Below are 20,960 nucleotides of genomic sequence, written 5' to 3'. Positions count from 1 at the left end.
CAGCTGCTACTGTGAAACCTATAAAGGATTGGTTACTGACAGGGGTTGTTAGTGGTTGGTGATTGGTTACTGATTGCCGGGGATTGGCCGTTGGGGTTGTTAGTGGTTGGTGATGGGTTCCTGATTGTTGGGTACTGGCTGTTGGGGCTGTTACGGTTGGTTGTCGGTTACTGATTGCTGGGGACTGTTGTCGGTTAGTTGTCTGTTGCTGATTGTTGGGGACTGGCCACTGGGGCGGTTAGTGGTTGGTTGTTGGTTAGTGATTGCTGGGGACTGGCCGGTGGCACTGTTACAGTTGGTTGTCAGTTGACTGTTTACATGGTTAACATTAACAAGCCATAAGTAAATACATACAATTAGTATTACCTCTAATTCTCTAACAATACAGATTTGCACTTCAAAGCCTTAGTTCATTTAACATGGCTATGTTAACTATTTATAAGGAATAGCCCTAATTACCATTTATATACTTCTCTAACATGTCTCTAAAGGCTGAGTTTGGGTCAATTAGTTTGCTAGTTGTGTCACCCTTTCTGGTCCTGTGTCACAAAGTGGAAGTGACATCATCACTTGGCTTTTCTCCCTCCCAAATCAACACCTGGAAGAATGTCTGTCAAATAAAGCCTTTGAACTGGGGAAGAGTGGTCCTAGGTTGGAAAGGGAATCCGGTCTGTGTATTGAGGAACTGCTTGTACCATCTGTCAGGGTGAGAAAAGCTGTTCAATTCAACTCTTGCTTAGGCTAAAAGTTTAGGATTTAGAAACCATGCTTACTTTTTATGTTCTTAAGGTAACTATCTCTGACCTTTATGCCTAACCCTTATAATCACTTAAAATCTATCTTTCTGCAGTTAATAAACTTATTTTTATGTTTTATCCTTACCAGCGAGTTTGTCTAAAGTGCTTGGGGAATCTGCTCATATTGCAAAGGCTGGTGCATGTCCACTAGCCTTTGATGAAGTGGCAAACTAATTACTGTGCATTGTTTATGGAAAGGTCTTGAGCAATGTAAGAGAGTACATTTCTAGGGTGCAAGGCTGTGGCTGGGGGGATTTGTTGGTGTCTTCCTGTGTATAGTTCATGAGGGGCTGTGAGAGCCTGCATGTAACTGTGGGTATGCCTTCGCAGGCTAATGGTTGTGTGAGAATGAAGCCTGAAGGGGTTGCTTGTCACTAGCAGAGCAGTATGAGAGGAACCCTGATCCAGAAAGTAAAAGGGGACATCGTGGTCCCACAGTCCAGGTTGTACCCTGTGGGTGACACAATAGCCTATGCAGGAAACTAGGCTATGGACCTGAAAGAATTGATTGCAGATATCACATGCCCTTTCACTGTGTGTGCTGATCTGAGTAGTCACAGCAGATTGTGGGGAAGTAAGGAAAAGGATAACAGTGGAAAATATTTACAGAAATTCCTTGAAGAGAATAACTTTGTGACATTAAAAGATGGAGTACCTACCAGGTTCAATACGGCAGACAGAAATTTCTCATGTCTGGAACTGGGAAGAACTTCTAGCACCATAGCAAGTGAATGCAGCAGGGAAATGTACAGAGAGGAAGGACTGGGTAGCGACCACTTCCTGACATTAACTATAGATCAAGGAAATACTGAAGGCAAGGATAATATCCCCACTAAATAGGCAATTTGGAAATTCTTTAGAAGCAAAAGTGAGGAATATGTGAATGAGCAATGCATCAGTGAAGATATTGAGGAATTCTGTAGTAATGTTACTAAGGGAATCAGAAAGACGGCCAGCCATGGGTGGTGGGTATAATATAATAATAACATTCCCTGGTGCTGCTGCAGCCGCCAAACCCCCAGTTGCTGGGTTTTGGGGGGGGAAGTTTTTGATTTATTATGCCCCATGCAGGTTCCAGGGTGGCTGAGGAGGCGGTATGTGCTATTCAGCTTCAGCACATACCACCTCCTTAGCCACCCCAGAACCTGCATGAGGCTCATCAAAAGCTTCTTCTGGAGGAAAGTCTGGGAGGTGCTTTTCTTCGGGGTCTGGGGAGGGAAGGCACAGCACGATGTGGCTGCAGCTGACCCTGGACTCCTCTGAGCAGGTTGGGAGGTGATGGGATCCCCTCCTGGGGTGCAGCCTGGGCCTGTGGGACTGCTGTGCCCCCTTAACTCTCTCCAGCCTGGGCTGTCTCTCACAGTGTCTTGCTAGTGACCAGTAGCAAACCCCTCCAGGCACTGTGATCACTCAGCACAACCGCATGTGGAACCCCACACCCAGCTAGATTGCATGAATGCTCCCAGAGCCACTCATGAATCACACAGAGAAAGGCACCAGTCAAATCCCCCCAGCTCCTGGCACTGTACTTCAAGAATATACCATTTTGCACTGCTCAAGATGGGCAGTGCAAATTTATTAATTGGTTCACCACTTCAATAATGGAAAGTGGACATACACCAGCCTTTGTTAAACCTGAGCAGATTTACCCCACGCTTCATACAAACTCACTGGTAAAGATAAACAATTAAACGAATTTATTGACTATAAACGATGGATTTTAAGTGATATTAAGTGGTAGGCAAAAAGTCAGAGTTAGTTACCAAAGGAAATAAAATATAAGTACACAGTCTAAACTCTCAACTCTATTAGACTGGACAACATCTAGATTAAGCAGTTTTTCTCACCCCACTGGATACTGCAGTCCTTAATATACAGGTTTGTTCCTTAAATCTGGGCCAGTCTCCTCTGTTGGAGTCTTGTTTTCTTCTCAATGTCTTAGGTGCTTGCAGCATAGGTGGGGGCAGGAGAAGGGCCCAGAACATGGCTTCTGTGTCTGTTTTATGCCCTCAGTCCATGTGCTTGGAAAACACAAGTCCAGGAATGTCTGGGGCATTGCTGAGTCCCCAGGTAAAGTTGAGCAATTCCCCTGGTGTGGCCTTATGCTGGTGAGTCATTGAATTGCAGCTCCCTTGCTGGACAGTGGCTGTTGATGGTTGTTTGACACCTGCCCAGGCGTTGGTTACTTTCCTTGTTGCCTCCGGGGAGCTAATATCTGGCGGATTCCTGAACTTACAGCATGTTTTAGTGACAATCATACAACACAATTCTCTTAACTTCATATGTATTAATGATATACATATATGGATAAAGAAATGGCTCTCAGCAGGTCATAACCTTTCCCCTGATACCTTACAAGACATGCTTTATATGTAAGATTACGATTATATGAATATGGGGGTTCTAGGATGGTCCCCCAAGGTATAGAATGTTACAGAGGGGATCGGGGCTTTGGCTGGCCCCAGGCTCCTCCAGAGCTGGGGGGACTCCTCCGGCCGAGAGGGGTGTCTCAGGGCTCCTCCGGGGGAGCGGTCTGGGGGTCCCGGTGTAGTGCGAGAAACTAGCTCTAGGAATTTGCTACCTGTAGCAGTTACTCATATGTAAGGGATTGTAAAAAAAATGCTATCAGATGTAGCAAATTCCTACAGGTAGCAGTTTCTCGCACTATGCTTGCTGCGGGGTGGGGAGGAGGTCTCGGGGCTCCAGCCATGGGAGGGGGGTGGAAGTGGCAGAGCCGGGGCTAGCCTCCCCAAAGGGGGGGCTCTACCCATCGCCCATGCAGCCAGATGGCTCCAGCGTCCTTCTGAAAACCTCCAGTGAAGGAGTTTCCACAACCTTCCTAGGCGTCTGTTCCATTGTCCTACTGCTCTTACATTTATTTTGTGTGGTGAGCACTTTAAGGATGGTTTCTATGAATCCCGATGTTCCTTCAGTAAGAGTGCCATAGCCAGCTATGATGGGTCCGCCATAGCCAGCTACGGTGGGTCTGCCTGGGTTCCCCTGTTTGTGTATCTTGGGAAGCATGTAGGACAGGAGTGGGCAAGAGTAACAAAGGAACGCTTGTCCAACTCAAGCTGCGCGTTTTCAATGGATAAAGGGGCTAAGACGTTGCAAACGATTGCCTCAGATTTTGTACAAGCAGATGAAAACTTAGGGCTTGGCTACACTTGCAAGTTAGAGTGCATTAAAGCAGCCCCAGGCGCCCTAACTCCCGACCCGTCCACACTGGCAAGGCACTTAGAGCGCCTGGACTCTGCAGCTGGAGCGCTCCTGGTAATCCACCTCCCCAAGGAGCAGAACGCTGGTTGTGCCTCGGCTGAAATGCCCCGGCGTCCGCATGGACGAGGTGTTGCATTACTGCGCTGCGATCGGCCTCCGGAAACACCCCATAATCCCCTTAAGTCAAGTGACTACTTTAGTCAGTGTTTTGGAGTCGGCTGGAGGAATGCGGCTATCCCCTTTCAAAGCTCCGTTTCTGACAGCCGGCTGCTTATCTGCCCCGGGACAAAGCAACCGTTAGTGTGGAATGTTGTTTGCTGTGAGGGTGTGAGAGAGGCGGGGGGAGGGGGGTCTGAACTTAGAAGACAGCACGCTGACACACTCTCAGCACCCCAAAAACCCACTCTCTCCCCCCACATACACACTCCACCCCACCCTCCACATTTTGAAAAGCATGTTGCAACCCCTTGAACGCTGGGATAGCTACCGCAATGCACTGCTCTTTGTGGCGTTGCAAGAGCTGCTAATGTGGCCATGCCAGTGCGCTTCCAGCTGAGAGTGTAAACACTCGGCAGCGTTTTCCCTGCTGTGGTCTCCGAAGGCTGGTTTAACTCCCAGCCCTCTACATCTGCAAGTGTCATCATGCCCTTAGATTAGCATAGTTTCCTAATTAACTGTGATGTACAGTCACTAGAAAAAAGAAAAGGAGTACTTGTGGCACCTGAGAGACTGACAAATTTATTTGAGCATAAGCTTGAATGATGAAGCATCCGATGAAGTGAGCTGTAGCTCACGAAAGCTTATGCTCAAATAAATTGGTTAGTCTCTAAGGTGCCACAAGTCCTCCTTTTCTTTTTGCGGATACCGACTGACACGGCTGCTACTCTGAAACCAGCCACTAGAAAGGAAACTGTGTCCGTGCTGCAGAGTGGTAAGCAAACACTCCCTCACTGGCCAAAACTTTTAGTTTCTGTGTCTTGCCTCAGAAAAAATTCTGAAACACTTTGTGTTAAACACTTACTTTTACCAGCATAAGTGTGTTTCTTGCTTTGAAAGTGCTGGGTAATGTCATTTTGACCACCGTTAGCAATGGAGATGTGCTCTTCATGTTTCACATACAACTTTGCTGTTGTCTAATGTTGAAGTGTCTCTGAAACCTGTCTTTTTTTAAAAACCTGAACTGTTTTTGGAGGTCTTCATTACAATTGCACAGATGTTTCCTAGACATTTTTATAGCAAAAAATGACCACACACAAACTATTGATTCTTCTAAGGACACAGGTATGCACAAGTCCTTCCCCCCCCACCCCACCCCACCCGCAAAAAGAATAAAAGCATCACCTAGCAACATCATGTGACTGCAACATCATGTGACTGGTGGCAGCACTGCCTTCACAGCTGGGCAATGGAGAGCATCGGCTGCTTGCTGGCATGCCTGGCTCCGAAGACAGTGCCCCCCCAGCAGCAGCACAGAAATAAGAGTAGCATGGTGGTATTGCCACCCTTACTTGTAACACAACCAGCCCTTGACAAAGGAGATCATATGTGTGAATGAACTGTGTGTGCTCCTTGTAGGGATGTTTTGGATACATGATGTCAGACGGGTGGCAGGTTTGTAGAAATTTTGCTGGTGCCCAGAACCTGCATTCCCCCCTCCCGCCTAAGGCTCTGGGAGGGAGTTTGGGTGGGGGGAGGAGGTCTGGGGTGCAGGCCCTGGGCTGGGGATTAGCATGCAGGAGGGCTGCAGGCCCTGGGATGGCATTTGGGGGACAGAGGAGGTGTGTGGGAAGGGGGAGGGGTGCAGGCTCTGGGAGGGAGTTTGGGGATAGGAGCAGGTTCAGGGGTGAGGGCTGTGGGGCCGAGGATGAGAGGTTTGGGGAATGGGAGAGGCTCAGGGCTGGGGCAGAGGATTAGGGTGCGGAGGGATGAGGGGTTTGGGGTGTGGGAGGGGCTCAGGGCTGGGACAGAGGATTAGGGTGTGGGGGGGGATGAGGGCTCTGTCTGGGGCTGGCGTTGAGGGGTTTGGGACATTGGAGAGGCTCAAGGCTAGGGCGGAAGGGCAGGGTAAGGGCAGCCTGCCCTGCCATTAATGAAAGGTGGCAGCAGCAGTTGATGCGGGGAGCCCGCAGAGCAGAGTCCATGTGAGCTGCAGGCTCAGAGGCCGGGGCAGGTGCGCGGGGGCAGCAAGTGGGGGCTGGGGGACATTTGGGGGAGGTGCAGAAGGGCGGTTGGCAGGGCTGGGGAGAGACCTGGCCCCAAACGTTGGTGGAGCCAGGCCCTATATATTTCTGGAGCTCAGGCACCACGAGTGTATATAACTCGCTGCCCCTAATGTCAGTCTGCCTCTGGCTGGGACCCAGCTCCTGCTAGCCCCTGTTTTGCTGAACCAATTTCTTGCTATGGGCCAAGTTAATCTCCAAGTCAAAGGGTTTACACCAGAGATCTCCATGGCCTGGTAAATCTGCTACTGAAACACCAGGGTAGAATTGATTTGCAAGTGTTCCTTCACAGGGCTTTCTCAGAACACTGGCCCAGCCCAACAGCTGAACACAGCACTCTGCCTATATGGCAGGCAGCCTGTTTGGCTCAGGGGGACTCTTAGCTACCACGAAATGTGCAATTAAAAGCCCTTCCTATTTCACACTGTCTCAACACTCCGGCTCCCAAGCGAGGCAAACACTGGAGCTGGGAAGAGACCATCTCGCTGCTTTCAGCCTGCGGCTGCAACTCAGCCAACCAGTAAAAATCAGCGTTTACGAATTGGAGCACTGCCACTAACCCCCATCGGATGACCCGCATGCGGCACCCTTCAACCCTGCGGATGCTGACAATCCATGTAGCCATGATCCGTGCCCATCAGTTCCTACTTTCTTGGGGCTGACCTTGCACTGAGCTGATAAGAAAATTAATTTAGTGCTTCTATACAGCCTCCGGTTAAGTTGCTCAAAACATTCTGGAGTGAGCCTCACAGTAAGGAAGGCTCAGACTCTGAGGCAGCGCAGAAGTAAGGGTGGCAATACCATGTCACCCTTACTTCTCTGCTCTGCCCTGCAGCCAGCAAGTGGGGATGCTTCCCTGGGGGCCTGGTCTGAAATTAGCACCGCCTGACAGCAGCAAATTTCTCTGCTGCTGCTGGTGGGCATCGCTGCCTTCAGAGTTGATCCCCCTGGCAGCAGCCACAGCTCTCTGCTCTCCACTCTGTCACCCTACTCTTCGTGCGTCCTACCCAAAGACCAGTCACGACTGCAGTCACTGAGCTCAGGGAGGAGTGCACCATTTTAATGTGTGCAGCACACTCATTTTACCAGAACACCAGGCTCCTTGGGAAGGGATTATACATCGCTGAGGTTCAATCCTTTTAAGTAAACTCCTCACTATCCTGTAATGCAAGCAGTGAAGAGCTGTCCTAGGTTGACCTAGCCATAACAACTGCCTGTAGTGTCCAGAGGAGAGCAGGGACTGCTGCCCAGGGGGGCAGCTCTTTGTGAAGGCAGCGCTGCCTTCACAAATCAGGGCAAATGTCCAGTTTTAGTGAAAAAGTAGGGATGGCCAGAACAGAGCTGAAAAAGGGGACTGTCCCTGCCAAAACAGGGCATATGGTCATCCTACTACAGAAGGGGTGAGAGTGGGGCATTTTGAGGAGTGGGGAGCCATTGACACCTTGTGGAAGCTTTTGGGAATTACAAGAAATCAGAAATGTTTCAGCTGTCAACATGCTACTCACACAAAGAGAAGGGGGAATAATGTGGTTGTTCCCGAACATCATCCCCTGTGAAATGTGCAATGGGGCTCGTGTCTGAATGCAACTGTGTAGTATTACTGCAGGGTGTTTATACAGCACAAGGAGGGGACGGGGAAGGACTGAGGGGCCAGGACAGAGCGGGGAGTGAATTTGGGAAGGTTAGAGGGAAGCTCTCTGTATCTGTAACCTAACCCATTCCTTTCCATTAAGCAAGGCACCATCCTGCAGCTGCACTCAGTTCTGCACCTTATCTACACACTAGAAACTGTAATCATCATTTACTGGGGGCCCAGGCTGGCTGCTGCACAGACAGACATGGCCTGGTGCCCTGAGCTCAGGGTGTATTTGGCACAGACAGACAGATGAAGCCTGGTGCCCCGAGTTCAGGGGGCATTGGGTACAGACAGACAAGAACACTAGGCTTTACCAGGGTCTGGCGCATTGGGCACAGGCAGACACCCATAGTCAGTCTCTCCCCATAGCTCATTTAAATGTTGGGATGGTCATTGTGTGGGGACGGAACCGGCTGTCCTGTGCACCTGACAATGGTTCTGCATGGCGCACCACATGCTGTCTGCATGACTGGGCACAGGCTACTCAGGGATGGGCATGGGAGCTGCTGGGAGCTACACCAGGGAAAGCTGGGGGTGGGGTGGAGCAGGGGATCTTCCAGGTGAGCTGCAGGGGACAATGGAGCCAGGGGCTCCACAGGGGGAGCGGAGACTCCCAGCCCCAGCCCCCAGAGGAGCCCCATCAGCGTCCCCACAACCCAGGCAGCTGGCAGCCCTGGGACTGCTCTGTGCAGGATCCCACTGGCTCGTCTCTCACTGCAGGCGGAGCCCAGCTCAGCCTGGCTTGCATGCGGCTCTCACAGCACGATGTCTTCCCTCACCAGCCAGGTCATCTCGTTGTCGGGCTCTTCGGGGGTTTCTGGATTTGCCACTTCCTGGGTCTGGGGTGGGGTATCCGGAGCCCCCAGCTCCTCCAAATGCACATGACCTGCAAGCAAGAGGACAGGATGAAGCACCCGGGCCAATGACCTTTGCCCCTGGCACCACCTCACCCAGGTGCCAGGGCGCCTTTTAAATAGAACCTCACCGTAGGGTTGCCAACTTTTGAATCGCACAAAGCTGAACACCCCTGCCCCTCCCCTTCTCCAAGGCTATGCCCCCTCCCTCCATTGCTCACTCTCCCCCACCCTCACACACTTTCACTTGGCTGGAGCAGGGGGTTGGGGTGCAGAAGGGGGTGTGGGCTCCAGCTGGGACTGTGGGCTCTGGGGCAGGGATGGGGATGAGGGGTTTGGAGAGCAGGAGGGGGCTGGGGCAGGAGGTTGGGATGTATGGGGCGGGGGGTGCGGGTGGTACGCGCTCCAGGAGGGAGTTTGAGTGAGGGGACTCCAGGCTGGAGCAGGGGGTGGGGGTCCAGGAGGGGGTTAGAGGTGCGAGGTCCTGACACCGCTTACCGCGGCTCCCAGGAAGCAGCCACCAGGTCCTTGTGGCCCCTAGGTGCTTGAGCGACCAGGGAGGGTCTATGCACTGTCTTCATGCACTGCCCCCACAGCTCCCATGGTTGCAGTTCCCGTCCAATGGGCGCTGTGGAGCAAGCACTTGGGGAGGGGCAGCGTGCGGAGACTGGCTTAGCGGGGGCCTGGGGCTGTGGCACTGACCGGAGCTGCCATGGTCATTTTTTGACCAGGCGTTCTGGTTGAAAACTGGATGCCTGGCAACCCAACCCCACTGCCAGGGCAGGGCTGTAGGGATGGGGCACCCGCAGGCCGGGACCGTGGGCCTGTGTGTGGCAGTCAGAGCAGGGTCCCCAGTAGCTGTGAGAGCAGCAGGTCCCCATGCAGGGAGGCAGCACAAGGCATGGACAGGGCACTGGGTTCCAGCTGGTGCTGTACTCCTGGGTTAGGATGGCAACCCTCATCCTAGCCCCACTTCCTTGCAGCGCTGTGCTCGGGGTCCAGGCCTCTTACCCAGGGGGTTCCTAGCAGCTCTGCCCCGACGCCTCCTCCAGCAGAGCAGGGCCCCGCAGATCAGCACCACGACAGCACCCAGGCTGAGGAGCACGGACCAGAGCAGCCCAGAGCCTGGGGAGAGAGCCAGGCAGTGAGCTGTGCCCCCCTCCACGGACCTGCCACAACCATGGGGCTGATCCCTGCCTCTGCCCCACAGCCCCTGAGACTGACTCTCTCCCCTCCCACAGCCCCCTGCCAAGGCTGACTCCATCCCCTCACCTATAACCCCCTATGGCCCGACTGTCCCTACCCCACAGCCACCCCCCCCCCCACGGCTGACTCCCTCCCCTGCCCCACAGTCCCTATGGAGCTGATTCTGTTCTGCCCTCCACAGCCCCCATCCTGAGGCCACCTCCCTGCCCCACCCCGCAGCCCGACCTGGGATTGAGTTTCTTGCCCTCAGAACCTTGGCTGCCAAGCCCCTGCCCTCTGCCACAGGCCCTGAGGAGGAGGGCGAAGTGTGGGGCAGTGCAGGGCCCTGCGCGGGGGATGGCTAAGGGGTTGTCAACTGTCAATCACACAAACCTAAACACCCTTGCCCCGCCCCTGCCCCTTCCCCAAGGCCTCACCCCTTCTCACTCCGTTCCCCCCTCCCTCCGTTGCTCGCTCTCCCCCACCCTCTCTCACTTTCACCAGGCTGAGGCAGGGGGTTGGGTGCGGGAGGGGGTATGGGCTCTGGGAGGGAGTTTGGGTGCGGGAAGGAGCTCAGGGTTGGGCTGCCCCCAGGGAACACTCCCAGCCCAAGGAGTCTGGGGGAGGGGGATGCGTTAGAGAGAGGGTTGGGGGCACTAGCTCCCAGAGGCCTCTTCCCAGCTGCTCTCACAGGCCCTGTCCCTCAGACTCCTCCCCAGGCCCTGCCCCCCAGACTCCTCCCCAGGCCCCACAGGCTCTCTGCCCCGCAGATCTGTGCTCTGGGTTTGCCTGCAGGGGTTGCAGCCTCCAGCACCGGAGCCAGGGCTGGCAGGAGAGGGAGCCCCGTGGCAGAGGAGGCTGCTCAGAGACCCAGGAGTGGTGCCCCAGGCTGAGCAGGGCTGTCAGAACCGCTGGGACAGCCAGTATCCTCGGTGTGGTGAGCAGGAGCCCTGGCGCTGCCCCCCTGGAGCCCGGCCACCCCCTGGCATGGCCAGGGTGTCACTCCCGCCCACCCCATGTCTGCAGGAACATGGGCATGGCTACGGCGCACAGCGCTGGTCACTCACCGGCCTGCCCAGCACACACCACGCTGGCCTCGGAGCCACGGCCACACAGCCCGGGACCCAGCCGGCTCAGCTGGCACTCAGTGATGAGAGACTCCTGGCCCAAGCAGCTCACGCCCTCCAGCCAGACGTCGCCGGCCCCGTGACCGAACTGAGCAACGCCTGGGGCTGACAGCGCCGTGCCGCAGCCCAGCTGCTTGCACACCACCCCCGCCTCCGGCAGGCCCCAGCCGGCATCACACACGGCACCCCAGGTGTCGTTAATCAGCACCTCCACTCGCCCGGAGCAGGAGCTTGGGCCACTTGTCAGCCGCAGCCTCAGCTGGCCCTGATCTGAAACACAAAGCACAGGGCACAAGAGGCTGTTCCCTGCTGCCAGACGCCCGAATACCCGGCACCACACGTGGGGGGGGGGGGTCTGCACAGAGCAGAGAGGAGCATTTCTATATCACCCCACCTGTGTGTGCGCACACGCACTCACAGACACACACGCACACCCCCACATGCAATGCCACACAAGCAGACACACACAGAATCCCATGCACAACCCCCATACGTCCCTATGCACCCCCACACATTGCCTCAAACACACACAGACTGCCATTAGGGTTGCCAACTGTCTAATCGCACAAACCCAAACACTCTTGCCCTGCCCCCTTCTCCGAGGTTCTGCCCCCACTCACTCCATCCTCCCTTCCTCGGTCGCTCGCTATCCCCCACCCACTTTCATCTGGTTGGGGCAGGCAGTTAGGGTGCAGGAGGTGGTGTGGGGTGCAGGCTTTGGGAGGGAGTTTGGGTGCGGGAGGGGGCTTAGGGCTGGGGCAGGCAGTTGGGGTGCAGAAGGGGGATGGGGGCTGCAGCCAATGGGAGCTGCGGAGTCAGCACTCAGGATCAGGCAGCGCCTAGAGACTGCCTGGCCACCCCTGTGCCTAGGAGTCAGAGGGACGTGGTGCTTGCTTCTGGGAGCCATGCGGAGCCAGGGCAGGTAGGGAGCCTGCCTTAGCCCTGTTGCGCTGCTGGACTTTAGCTCCTAAAATCTCCTGGATTGGTTTCAGTAGCCTCTGAGAGATCAAGGCCAATTCCGGGAGACTCCAGGGCAGTCTGGGAGGGTTGGCAACCCTAACTGCCACACATGTATGCAAGTATTCATAGACTGTCCTGTGCACACCCTTTCATACACACACACACACACACATGCTGCCACAAACAGGTACAGAGACAATCACACACAAACCCCAAAACACACACACACCACCACACCTAGGCTGACTCTCAGGGGTTAGCACCCTCTTCAGAGCCCCCACCCCACTATCAGCAGCACAGGCTCCTACCACCCTGTTTGTTACCTGAGCACACAACACTGGCATCTTCTCCGGGGTTACAGCCATGCTCTCCCCAAGGCCTAGCCTTGCATTCGGTGAGGGCAGCTTCTGTCCCTGTGCACTGAACCTCATCCAGCCACACATGGTCAGATCCTTGTCCAAAGTGAGCCCCATGTGGTGCTGATAATGCTGTCCCACAGCCCAGTTGCCTGCACACGACTTCAGCCTCAGACAAGCCCCAGGTGTCATCACACACTGTTCCCCACTGCTGGTTATGAAGCACCTCCACTCTCCCAGCGCAGCGACTTGGGCCGTTCACCAGTCTGAGCGAAGCCACTTCTGAAATGCCTGAGCCTGCAAACACCCAAGGGAATAAAGACTTAGGGAGGTTCCTGTGTATCTGATCTGTAGTGACACAGGGAACGTAGTGTCTTGAGACACAGGACTGGCTGGAGAGGCAGACTCTGGAAATTGAGAGCAAGGAAAATGCCATCTGCTTTTTGGTTTTTACTGTGTTCAGGGAAACAGGACTTTGTAAATAAACCAGACTGCACAAAAGAAACACTTGACTTGTGTAATCAATTTCTCCTCTGCCCAGAAACACCTGTCAAGGCCCCACTATGGATAATGCAACAAATGGGCAACACTCCTCATTTAGGAAGAGCAGAGGGGGCACATGGCAGTGAGGGGTGGCATCCTGACTTGCTTTACAGTTAGTGAGCACTCAACAGTGCTGGACATGGAAAGCATAGGGAACACTGTTCCCATTGAGACATGGCAAGAGGGGGTACCACTGGGATCTGCAACGCCCCACAAATCAAAGACTAGGGTGAACAGCACTTTGAACGCCTGCTGCAATGTGTTGAAAGACACTCTGTGTTGCTCTGGGGAATCAGTGTATGGGAGCCTGCAGGGATCTTGTGCTGCCACGAGAAAAACATCCCTGGAGTTTCTAAGAATGATCAGTGATAATTTTCTAACACAACAAGTATGGCCCCTGACTCGGGCTGGCCCTACAGGAGACTGATGGATAAAGGAGAATTTATCACAGAATTACAAATGGGAAGGTGCAGAGGTGCAAGTGATCCAGACCTGATTACACTGGCTATGTGCAAACACAAAACTGCCCTGACAGTGGTGATGGGGTGTACTAGATGTTTGCTGCCCTCTGCTGGACACCCCACCACTTTGGCACACCCTGCCCTGCTGGAAGGGAAGAGCAGCGAGTTCAGATCGCCAGGGGAAGCCTTGAGAGGTCTCCCACGATCAGCTGCAGGCAGAATCAGCGAGAGTTGGTCCCTCAGCACCTGGAAGCATGGGGAGCAGAGAGAGATCAGGGCCCAGCAGGGCAGATGAAAAGGGCTGGCTCCTTCTAGAGGCCCGTTCTGGTGAAGCTGGGACAGGGAGGGCTGGTGGGCCAGTTTCCCAAAGCTGAAAACAATTATGAGCAAAACTGATTGAAAAGAAAGGTTTAAATCCAAACTGTGAATGATAATTGGAAAATGTTTAGGATGCCCTAGTGATTGCTCTGAATGATCCCAACTAACACTGCAACCCCCCCCCCCCCCCAGCTGTCAACTCCACAATCACAGAAGATGGATTAGTTGGTTAAAAAAATATCCTGGTTAAGAAGGGAAGTAATGCAGCAACAAATAATAATGATGATTAGTAATTAAAAACAATATCTAACAAACAGAAAATGAGGGAAGCTGAAAGCAAAGGCTATAAATTAGCAGTAAGGAGATGCAGACAGTTGATAAGGGAACCTAAAGTATCAGTGTATATAATCTATGGCCAGTACACTTCAGTACAGTTATACTGGGGCTGGTGGGGATTGCAGGGTTAGTTGGGATCATTCAGAGCGATCACTAGGGGCACAGAGCAAATAGGTAAGAGTCTCTGTGTGTAAACAGGAACTGAAGGCAGCCCTGGTATCTGTCATCTCTACAGGGTATGAGGGGTGGGATCGAAGAAAAGCCCAAGAGATCACAGTGCACCCCCTCAGAAAGGGGAAAGGGGGAAAGGAAAACACACCAGTTGGCTCTCCAGCAAGGCCAGAACAGCCAAAAGTTGCAGAGCTAACAACCGAGCAGATGGAGAAGAGGCCTAAATGCACAGAGGGCCCAAAGAGACGGGCTGTGGTGAGTCCAGGCTGCAGCAGGGAATGAGGGTGGGTGAGTAAGGGATGCAGAAGCTAAGATGAGGGTTGCCAACATTGTATTTAAAAATACAGGCCAGACCTCAGATGTCCCCAGTCTTGACTTGAACCCCTAGTGGCAAGTCCCTTCCCCCCACCCCCGACTTCCTAGGGTTTGTCTCTCTGCAGCATCTGGAGCTGGAGAGATCCCAGGGCCTCAGGTGCTGGGTCAGCAGCTGCTGCAACTCCTCTTCAGGTTCTGCGTGGGCGCCAGGTGCCGAGTTGGAGGCTGCAGTTGCTGGTCTTTGCCTGCTGCAGGGCTGTGAACCCTACGGGGGACGTTGGCAAGACTCTGCGAGCAGGGGGCTACACCCTGGAGTACTGACCCCCCCTGCCAGACAGAGCCCCTTCCTGACCATGGCCCTTCAGCACAGCTCCAGGGACCCAGCCCCGTTCACTCGCCCTCTTAGACGGAGCCTGCACCGGGGCCGTGCTCAAGGGCTGGAGTCAGCAGGGGCCCTGTCCAGCAGGGGTCCAGTATTCACAGGCGCATCTTTCTACTCCCCTCCCGACCCTGAGCGCAGCCAGAGAAAGCAGATATGGCTGCGCTCAGGGTCGGGAGGGGAGTAGAAAGATGCACCTGTGAGTACTGGCCCCTGCTGTTGGAATACAGGATAAAAGGTGTCCCATGCTGACTCAGTACGGGACAGGCAATTTTCTGTTTAAATAAGCGACATCCCTTGTAATATGGGACTGTTGGCAACCCTAGATGAGACCCAGAGCAACATCTGTCAACAAATGCTTCCTTACTGGACCACATCACCCTAGGCTACACAAAGGCAGCACAGAAAAAGGGGAAGGGTCTACAGTCTGGTAAAAACAGCAGAAACAGCTCCATCTGACCCAGCTGTTTCCAAACTCCACCCCTGCAGAATGTGATTGACAGCACCCTGCGGGTTGGCCACTCTGGGTAGGCAGATTGCAGAAGTTGCCTCAGGTGTAAGTCTTTCTGAGCTCAGCAATCAGAGGAGAAACAAGGGAGTGCCGTGCACTGTACAATGGGCCTACAGCAGAGTCGTTGTCCCTCCCAGAAGCCTCACAGCTGCTCAGATGAAACCGTTCAAGACAGTGAAAGAAGAACTGGATGAGCATTTCATGCCACGCTGCACGGTGGTGTCTGAGCAGGAACAATTTCACTTATGTAAGCCAGAGAAGGGGGAGCCAGTGAATGAGTTATAAGAGCCCAGGAGCACCTAGTCGAACACTGTGGCTATTGGGAGGTGAGTGAAGAATGTATCAGAGACAGGCTCATGGTAGGGCTGAGGGTCAGCCAACTATCAGAATGACCCCAAAATGTACCCAACTAGACCGTTGCTGGTCTGAGTTCCAGAGAGTTCAGGAGAAGGAAGATGAATAGAAAACTTAGCAGAAGAGGGACTTTGACAGGGGCCACAGAGTCAAATCCTTGGGAACACCAAATCCCAGTGATCACATTGGGGTGGAAGATTCTCGAGAAAAGGGAGCAGCACTGGGATGTGCTGGGACCCCTTGATCCTACTTCATTAGGGAATCATCTGTTGGAACTGGTGTCACAGTTTTGTAGGTTCTAAAGCCAGAAGGGACCACCGTGATCATCTATTCTCACCTCCGGTATAACACAGGCCAGAGAACTGTCCAGAAACAATTCCTAGAGCAGATGGTTTAGAAAAACGTCCAATCTTGATTAAAAAATTACCAGCAATGGAGAATCCACCACAACCCTTGGAAAATTGTTCCAATGCTTAATTACTGTCACTGGTACAAATGTATGCTTTATTTCCAGAATTTGTCCAGCTTCATCTTCCAGCCACTGGATTGTACTATACCCTTCTCGGCTAGACTGTTTGTTCCCTATGTAGGGACTTATAGACTGTGATCAAATCACCTGTGACGGGGTGGGGGAACCCTGTCCAGTGTGGGGTGAGTGCACCCCATCCTCTGAGCTGCCTCAGGTCGGTGAGGCCAAATGGCTAGAGTCAATACAATTGCCTCTGCCTCCAGTACTGTATAGCCTAGTGATCAGAGTCAATTCGGCTGCCCTTGTCCTCAGGGGTTAGAAAACCTGATGGTAAGGGTTGATATCCTTTATCCCTCAGGGCTGTGTGGCCCAATGGCCAGAGTCAATAGGACTTCCCCTGCACCTCAGAGCTGTGCGGTCCATCCTCAAGAGGGCCGTCAACTAGCGGACCAAGCTCTGGTTTGGAGGAATAGGGGTTGATAAGGAGGGCCTCCCTAGCTTTCCATGCCTTCAGCAGATTAACATGATACATGCGCATTGCATGACATCACACTGGTAGCTAGATCTCATAATCTACTGGTCTGACCCGCCGAGTGACCTTGAAGGGACCTTGCCACTTAGCCAGGAGTTTGGATTCCATCGAAGGTAACAGGAGTAGAACCCGGTTTGAAACTCGGTAAGTGGGCCCCTCTGTTATATTGCTGAGCCTGGGTCCTCTGGGCCTGTGTTAAATTTTCTCTTGCAAAGGTCCCCAGCATCAGGAATCGTTCCTGCAACTGCAACACATGATGAGCCACTCCCTTCACCCTCTCGATGGATGCCAGGCCAGAAGAACCTCCGTGATACCCTCTGGAGGGTTTTTTCTCTGAGTGGGCCACATGTAAGAGGCCCCGGTACAATTTTCAAATAACCAACAGCTGTCAGAGCATTTCTTACGTCTGGGGTTCCTCCACTACCCTATAGAGGCAGTCCCATCTTGAAGTAGGGCCCCCAAGAGGTCTGGGGCATACCGTCTTCCTCCTGGTCCCTAAGTGTGTCCTGTTCCCAGGCTCGACTAAGAGTCAGGTCCTCTTGTTGTTTGCGGACGAAATCACCATCACTTTCAAGTTCTGCATGTGAATCTTCTATGGGTGTGTCTGCCTGAGTGAGAGACAAGATCAGGGATCCTCACAAGCTGAGAGGGTCTTCTAGGCTGTGACTGAGGAGCTCCCTCAGTGTTGTCCCATCATTATCCGCTATTAGCGAGTAATGGGTGCATCCTTGCAAGAGTTTCCAAAACCACAGCTAGTCCCACCCCAAGATCACTGGATAGTGCAGTTTAGGGGCCACACCAACTTGAAGGGCTGCACTACGGTGGGAGATGTCTAGCGTTGCCCAGGTAGTTGGATAAGAGCGCACATCTCTGTGGATGCATTGTAATGGTATTTGGGTCTTGTTCGGCTCAGGATCTGGGATCAGTTCACCCTGGAAAAGGGTCTGGCTACATCCAGAGACAATCAGCGCCACCACGGGTGTCCCATTTACAAGCACAGGGACTCCGAGCATCCTCGGGGTCCTCTTTCAAGTGCGTGGGCTGGGGATACCCAAACAGTTACTATCCATATAGTGACAATCCCAGAGGAAATATCCCTGTTGGCCACACACACAAGAACAGTCCCGGGCTTCCTCAGCTGATGGGTATGCTTTTACCAAGCCAGTCTCTGCTCAGGGGTCTTCTTCTTGCCGAGTTGAGACTCGGGTGGCCATCAATCTCCGGATCAGGTCTGAGGTAATGCCCAGGCACCCAGATGAATGTCATGGCCCTCCAGGTTTAGTCTGGTGTGTACTTTCCCCAATGGCTTACCTCTTCCCCCCGACTCACCAGTCGTGTGAGATTGCTCTACACTTTCGGCTGCTAAGTAAGCTTCCAGCAGTACAATGGCATCCACAAGTGTCACAGGCTGGTGTCACTATACCCTTTTCTTCCCTCCTGCCAGGAGCATTTGGGTGAACTGCTCAAGGTTTACAGCCTCTGCCTCCTGGGCTCCAGTCCTCTTGTTGGACTCCAGCCACCTCCAGGCATAATCTCTGAGGCATTGGGCTCCTGCACCTCGGTCTAGCCCCGGTGGGGAACCGCTCACGATGGGATCACTGCTGGTACCAGTCTGGTCAAGGATGGCCACCTTCACCCTGACATAATCCAAGGCATCCTGGTGATCCAAGTTTTGGAAAGACAGCTGGGCTGGCCCCAGGTATGGGGCTAGAAGGGTAGCCCAGTGTTCTGGAGGTCACTGAGCGGCCATGGTCACCCTTTAAAAGTCACTGGGAAAGCCTTGGGGTCATCCCCAGGCCCCATCTTGGCAAGTTGCAGTGGGAGGCCAGGCAGCATGGACCCTGGATTGGACTCTGTCGGGGTGACAGTCAAAGTCCCCCTAGGCCAGAGTAACATTGCCATCTGCTGAACTAGCCTTTGCTGCTGGCCCTGTGGCTGCACAGGCTGTTCACCCATCAGTAGCTGTTGCTAGTTAGCAATCGGTTGCAACAGCTGCGCCTGGTGCTGCTGTTGCTTGTGGTCGCTGGCTCTCAGGTAACCACTGCAAGACTTTATCAGACTCCACTTCTAACCCTAATATTCTGCCAGTGCTAATGCACTACAACACACACATGGAAAACCCGTCCCTCTGTCAGGTTTCCTAGCATAAGCCTATCAGGAGGCTTCGATCGGTGCCCACGTTCTGCACCATGTGTGACGGGGTGAGAGAACCACAATGAATGCGGGCGAGTGCACCCCCTACTCTGAGCTGCCCTCTGCCTCAGCGCCATGAGTCCAATGGCTACGGTCGATATAATTGCCTCTGGGATGGTATGGCTGAGTGGTCAGAGTCAATTCTTCTCCCCTTGTCCTCAGGGGTAGAAAACCTAATGGTAAAGGTTGATACAGATGCCCTCTCCCTCAGGGCTGGATGGCCCAAAGGCCAGAGCCAATAGGACTGCCCGTGTCTCAGGGCTGTGTGGCCCAATGGCCAGAGTCAGCAGAGTTGCCCTCACTCGCAGGGCAGTAAGGCCTTGTGGCCAGAATCAGTAGAGTCGCCCTAATCTGCAGGGCGATAAGGTCTTGCAGTCAGTGCCAATGGGCCACCAGCTGGGGGGTGTGTGTGGCAGCCAGGGTAAGAGGACCCAGGCCCACCCTGCTCCACTGGGTCCCAGCCCAGGGCCCTACCAGTGTCGAAGCGCTCCGCCACTGAGTCAGCGGAGCTCCAACCAAAATACACCAACTTCCCACAGGACTATAGCTAGTCCCCCCCGGGCCACTTCCTACCATGTCTCTTGGAGCTGCCGTCGAGATCACCAGGCTTCTCGTGCATGCGGTTCCCAGTGACTCTGATCCCTCTCGGGTGTCAGCATGCACTTGGGCATATCTCTGGTCTCGGTGCCTCCGGCATCCACAGTCAGGGGTTCCAGCTGTTCCTGGGCAGGAGCCAGCAAGGAACATCTTTCCTGCTCAGTAGTCAGCCCAAACTGAGCCTAGCTGCTCCCTTTTATACTAGGGCTGCACCTGGAGCATGCCCAGTAGGGACGTGGGGATATGACTTCCTCAGCTCACAGCAGGGAGTTAACACTTCCCCTTCCAGTATGGGGTGAGTGCACCTCCCCACATCACCCTTTAACCTTCTCTTTGTTAAACAGATTGAGCTCCTTGAGCCTACCATTACAAAGCATGTTTTTTAATGCTTTAATCATTCTCGTGGCTCTTCGCTGGACCCTCTCCAATTGATCAACATCCTTCTTTAATTCTGGACACCAGAACTGGACACAGGATTCCAGAAGCAGTCACACCAGTGCCAAGTACAGAGATAAAATTACCTCTCTGCTCCCATTTGAGATTCCCCTATTTATGCATCCCAGGATCACAATAGATCTATTGCCCATAGTGTCACACACCCGGAGCAGGGTGAGGCAGGAGATCACTCACACTTGCTAGGCAGGGAGAGGAGGGAAATCGCTCATGCTCCCTCAGCAGGCCAGGCAGGAGATTCCTCCTCTGGCACAGTAAGGCAGGAGATCATTCACACTACCTCAGGCACAGCAAGGCAATAGATCGCTCAAACTCCCTCGGGCAGGGTGAGGCAGGAGATCTCTCACACTGCCTCGGACACAGTGAGGCAGGAGATTACTCACACTCCCTAAGCAAGGCGAGGCAGGAGATCGCTCACCCTCCCTTTGGCAAAGGTGTCCTCCTCTCATCTCCCCTCCAATTGGCTAAGTCATCCTTCCATCCCCCTGGGTTCACCCTATCACAGAGCTCAACATCCTTGGCAAATTGACACACTGCAGTATTCCCCAGTTCCCATGTATGCTGCAAGAAGCTTGTCTCCCTTTTTCGTCAGACCCAATAACCTGAGTTATGTATCCAACACATGTTCTTGCTGCTCCTCTCTGCAGATATTAAGGATCTGATACTTTCCTGTCTTATCTGTCAGCAGGGAGAGGCAAAAGTCCTTTGGGAGTCATGCCCTGCCCCAACCTACTAATGGTCACACAGATGGACTTGAAAAGCCCACTGCCAGAAACACTGCTTGGAAATTGGAAATAGTCACTGACCATGTACGACACTTTCCCAAAGCATGTGGTGCTGCAGTGACTGAAGGGTGAAAGGACTGAAACAGCTATGACTGCACTGATGAAACAGATAGGGTTGCAGTTCATCCCACCAGGCTGCGTCTGCAGTTATGAGGAGAAGGAATTTGTATCACGGTTACTGCACGAGGTT

At 53.5% G+C, this 20,960-nt stretch overlaps 1 protein-coding gene across 1 annotated transcript in view; it reads right to left on the bottom strand.

Moving 5' to 3' along the window:
• Window positions 1-5,340: 5,340 nt before the first annotated feature.
• The window catches only part of LOC311511823 (scavenger receptor cysteine-rich domain-containing protein DMBT1-like), a 58,250-nt gene continuing 42,630 nt past the window's right edge, over window positions 5,341-20,960 (bottom strand). Inside the window, exons 13-16 of the mRNA XM_084612703.1 lie at window positions 12,321-12,650; window positions 10,978-11,307; window positions 9,737-9,850; window positions 5,341-8,757 (exon numbers count right to left, since the gene is read on the bottom strand). Coding sequence (XP_084468829.1) covers window positions 8,627-8,757; window positions 9,737-9,850; window positions 10,978-11,307; window positions 12,321-12,650 — 905 coding nt within the window. The 3' untranslated portion in view covers window positions 5,341-8,626. The remainder of the gene's footprint in view (window positions 8,758-9,736; window positions 9,851-10,977; window positions 11,308-12,320; window positions 12,651-20,960) is intronic.

This window comes from Lepidochelys olivacea (assembly GCF_965140295.1).
Source record: "Lepidochelys olivacea isolate rLepOli2 genome assembly, chromosome: 23".
NCBI lineage: Eukaryota > Metazoa > Chordata > Testudines > Cheloniidae > Lepidochelys > Lepidochelys olivacea.
The sequence above is the reverse complement of the archived record's forward strand: the minus strand, read 5'-3'. Positions and strand labels throughout refer to the sequence as shown.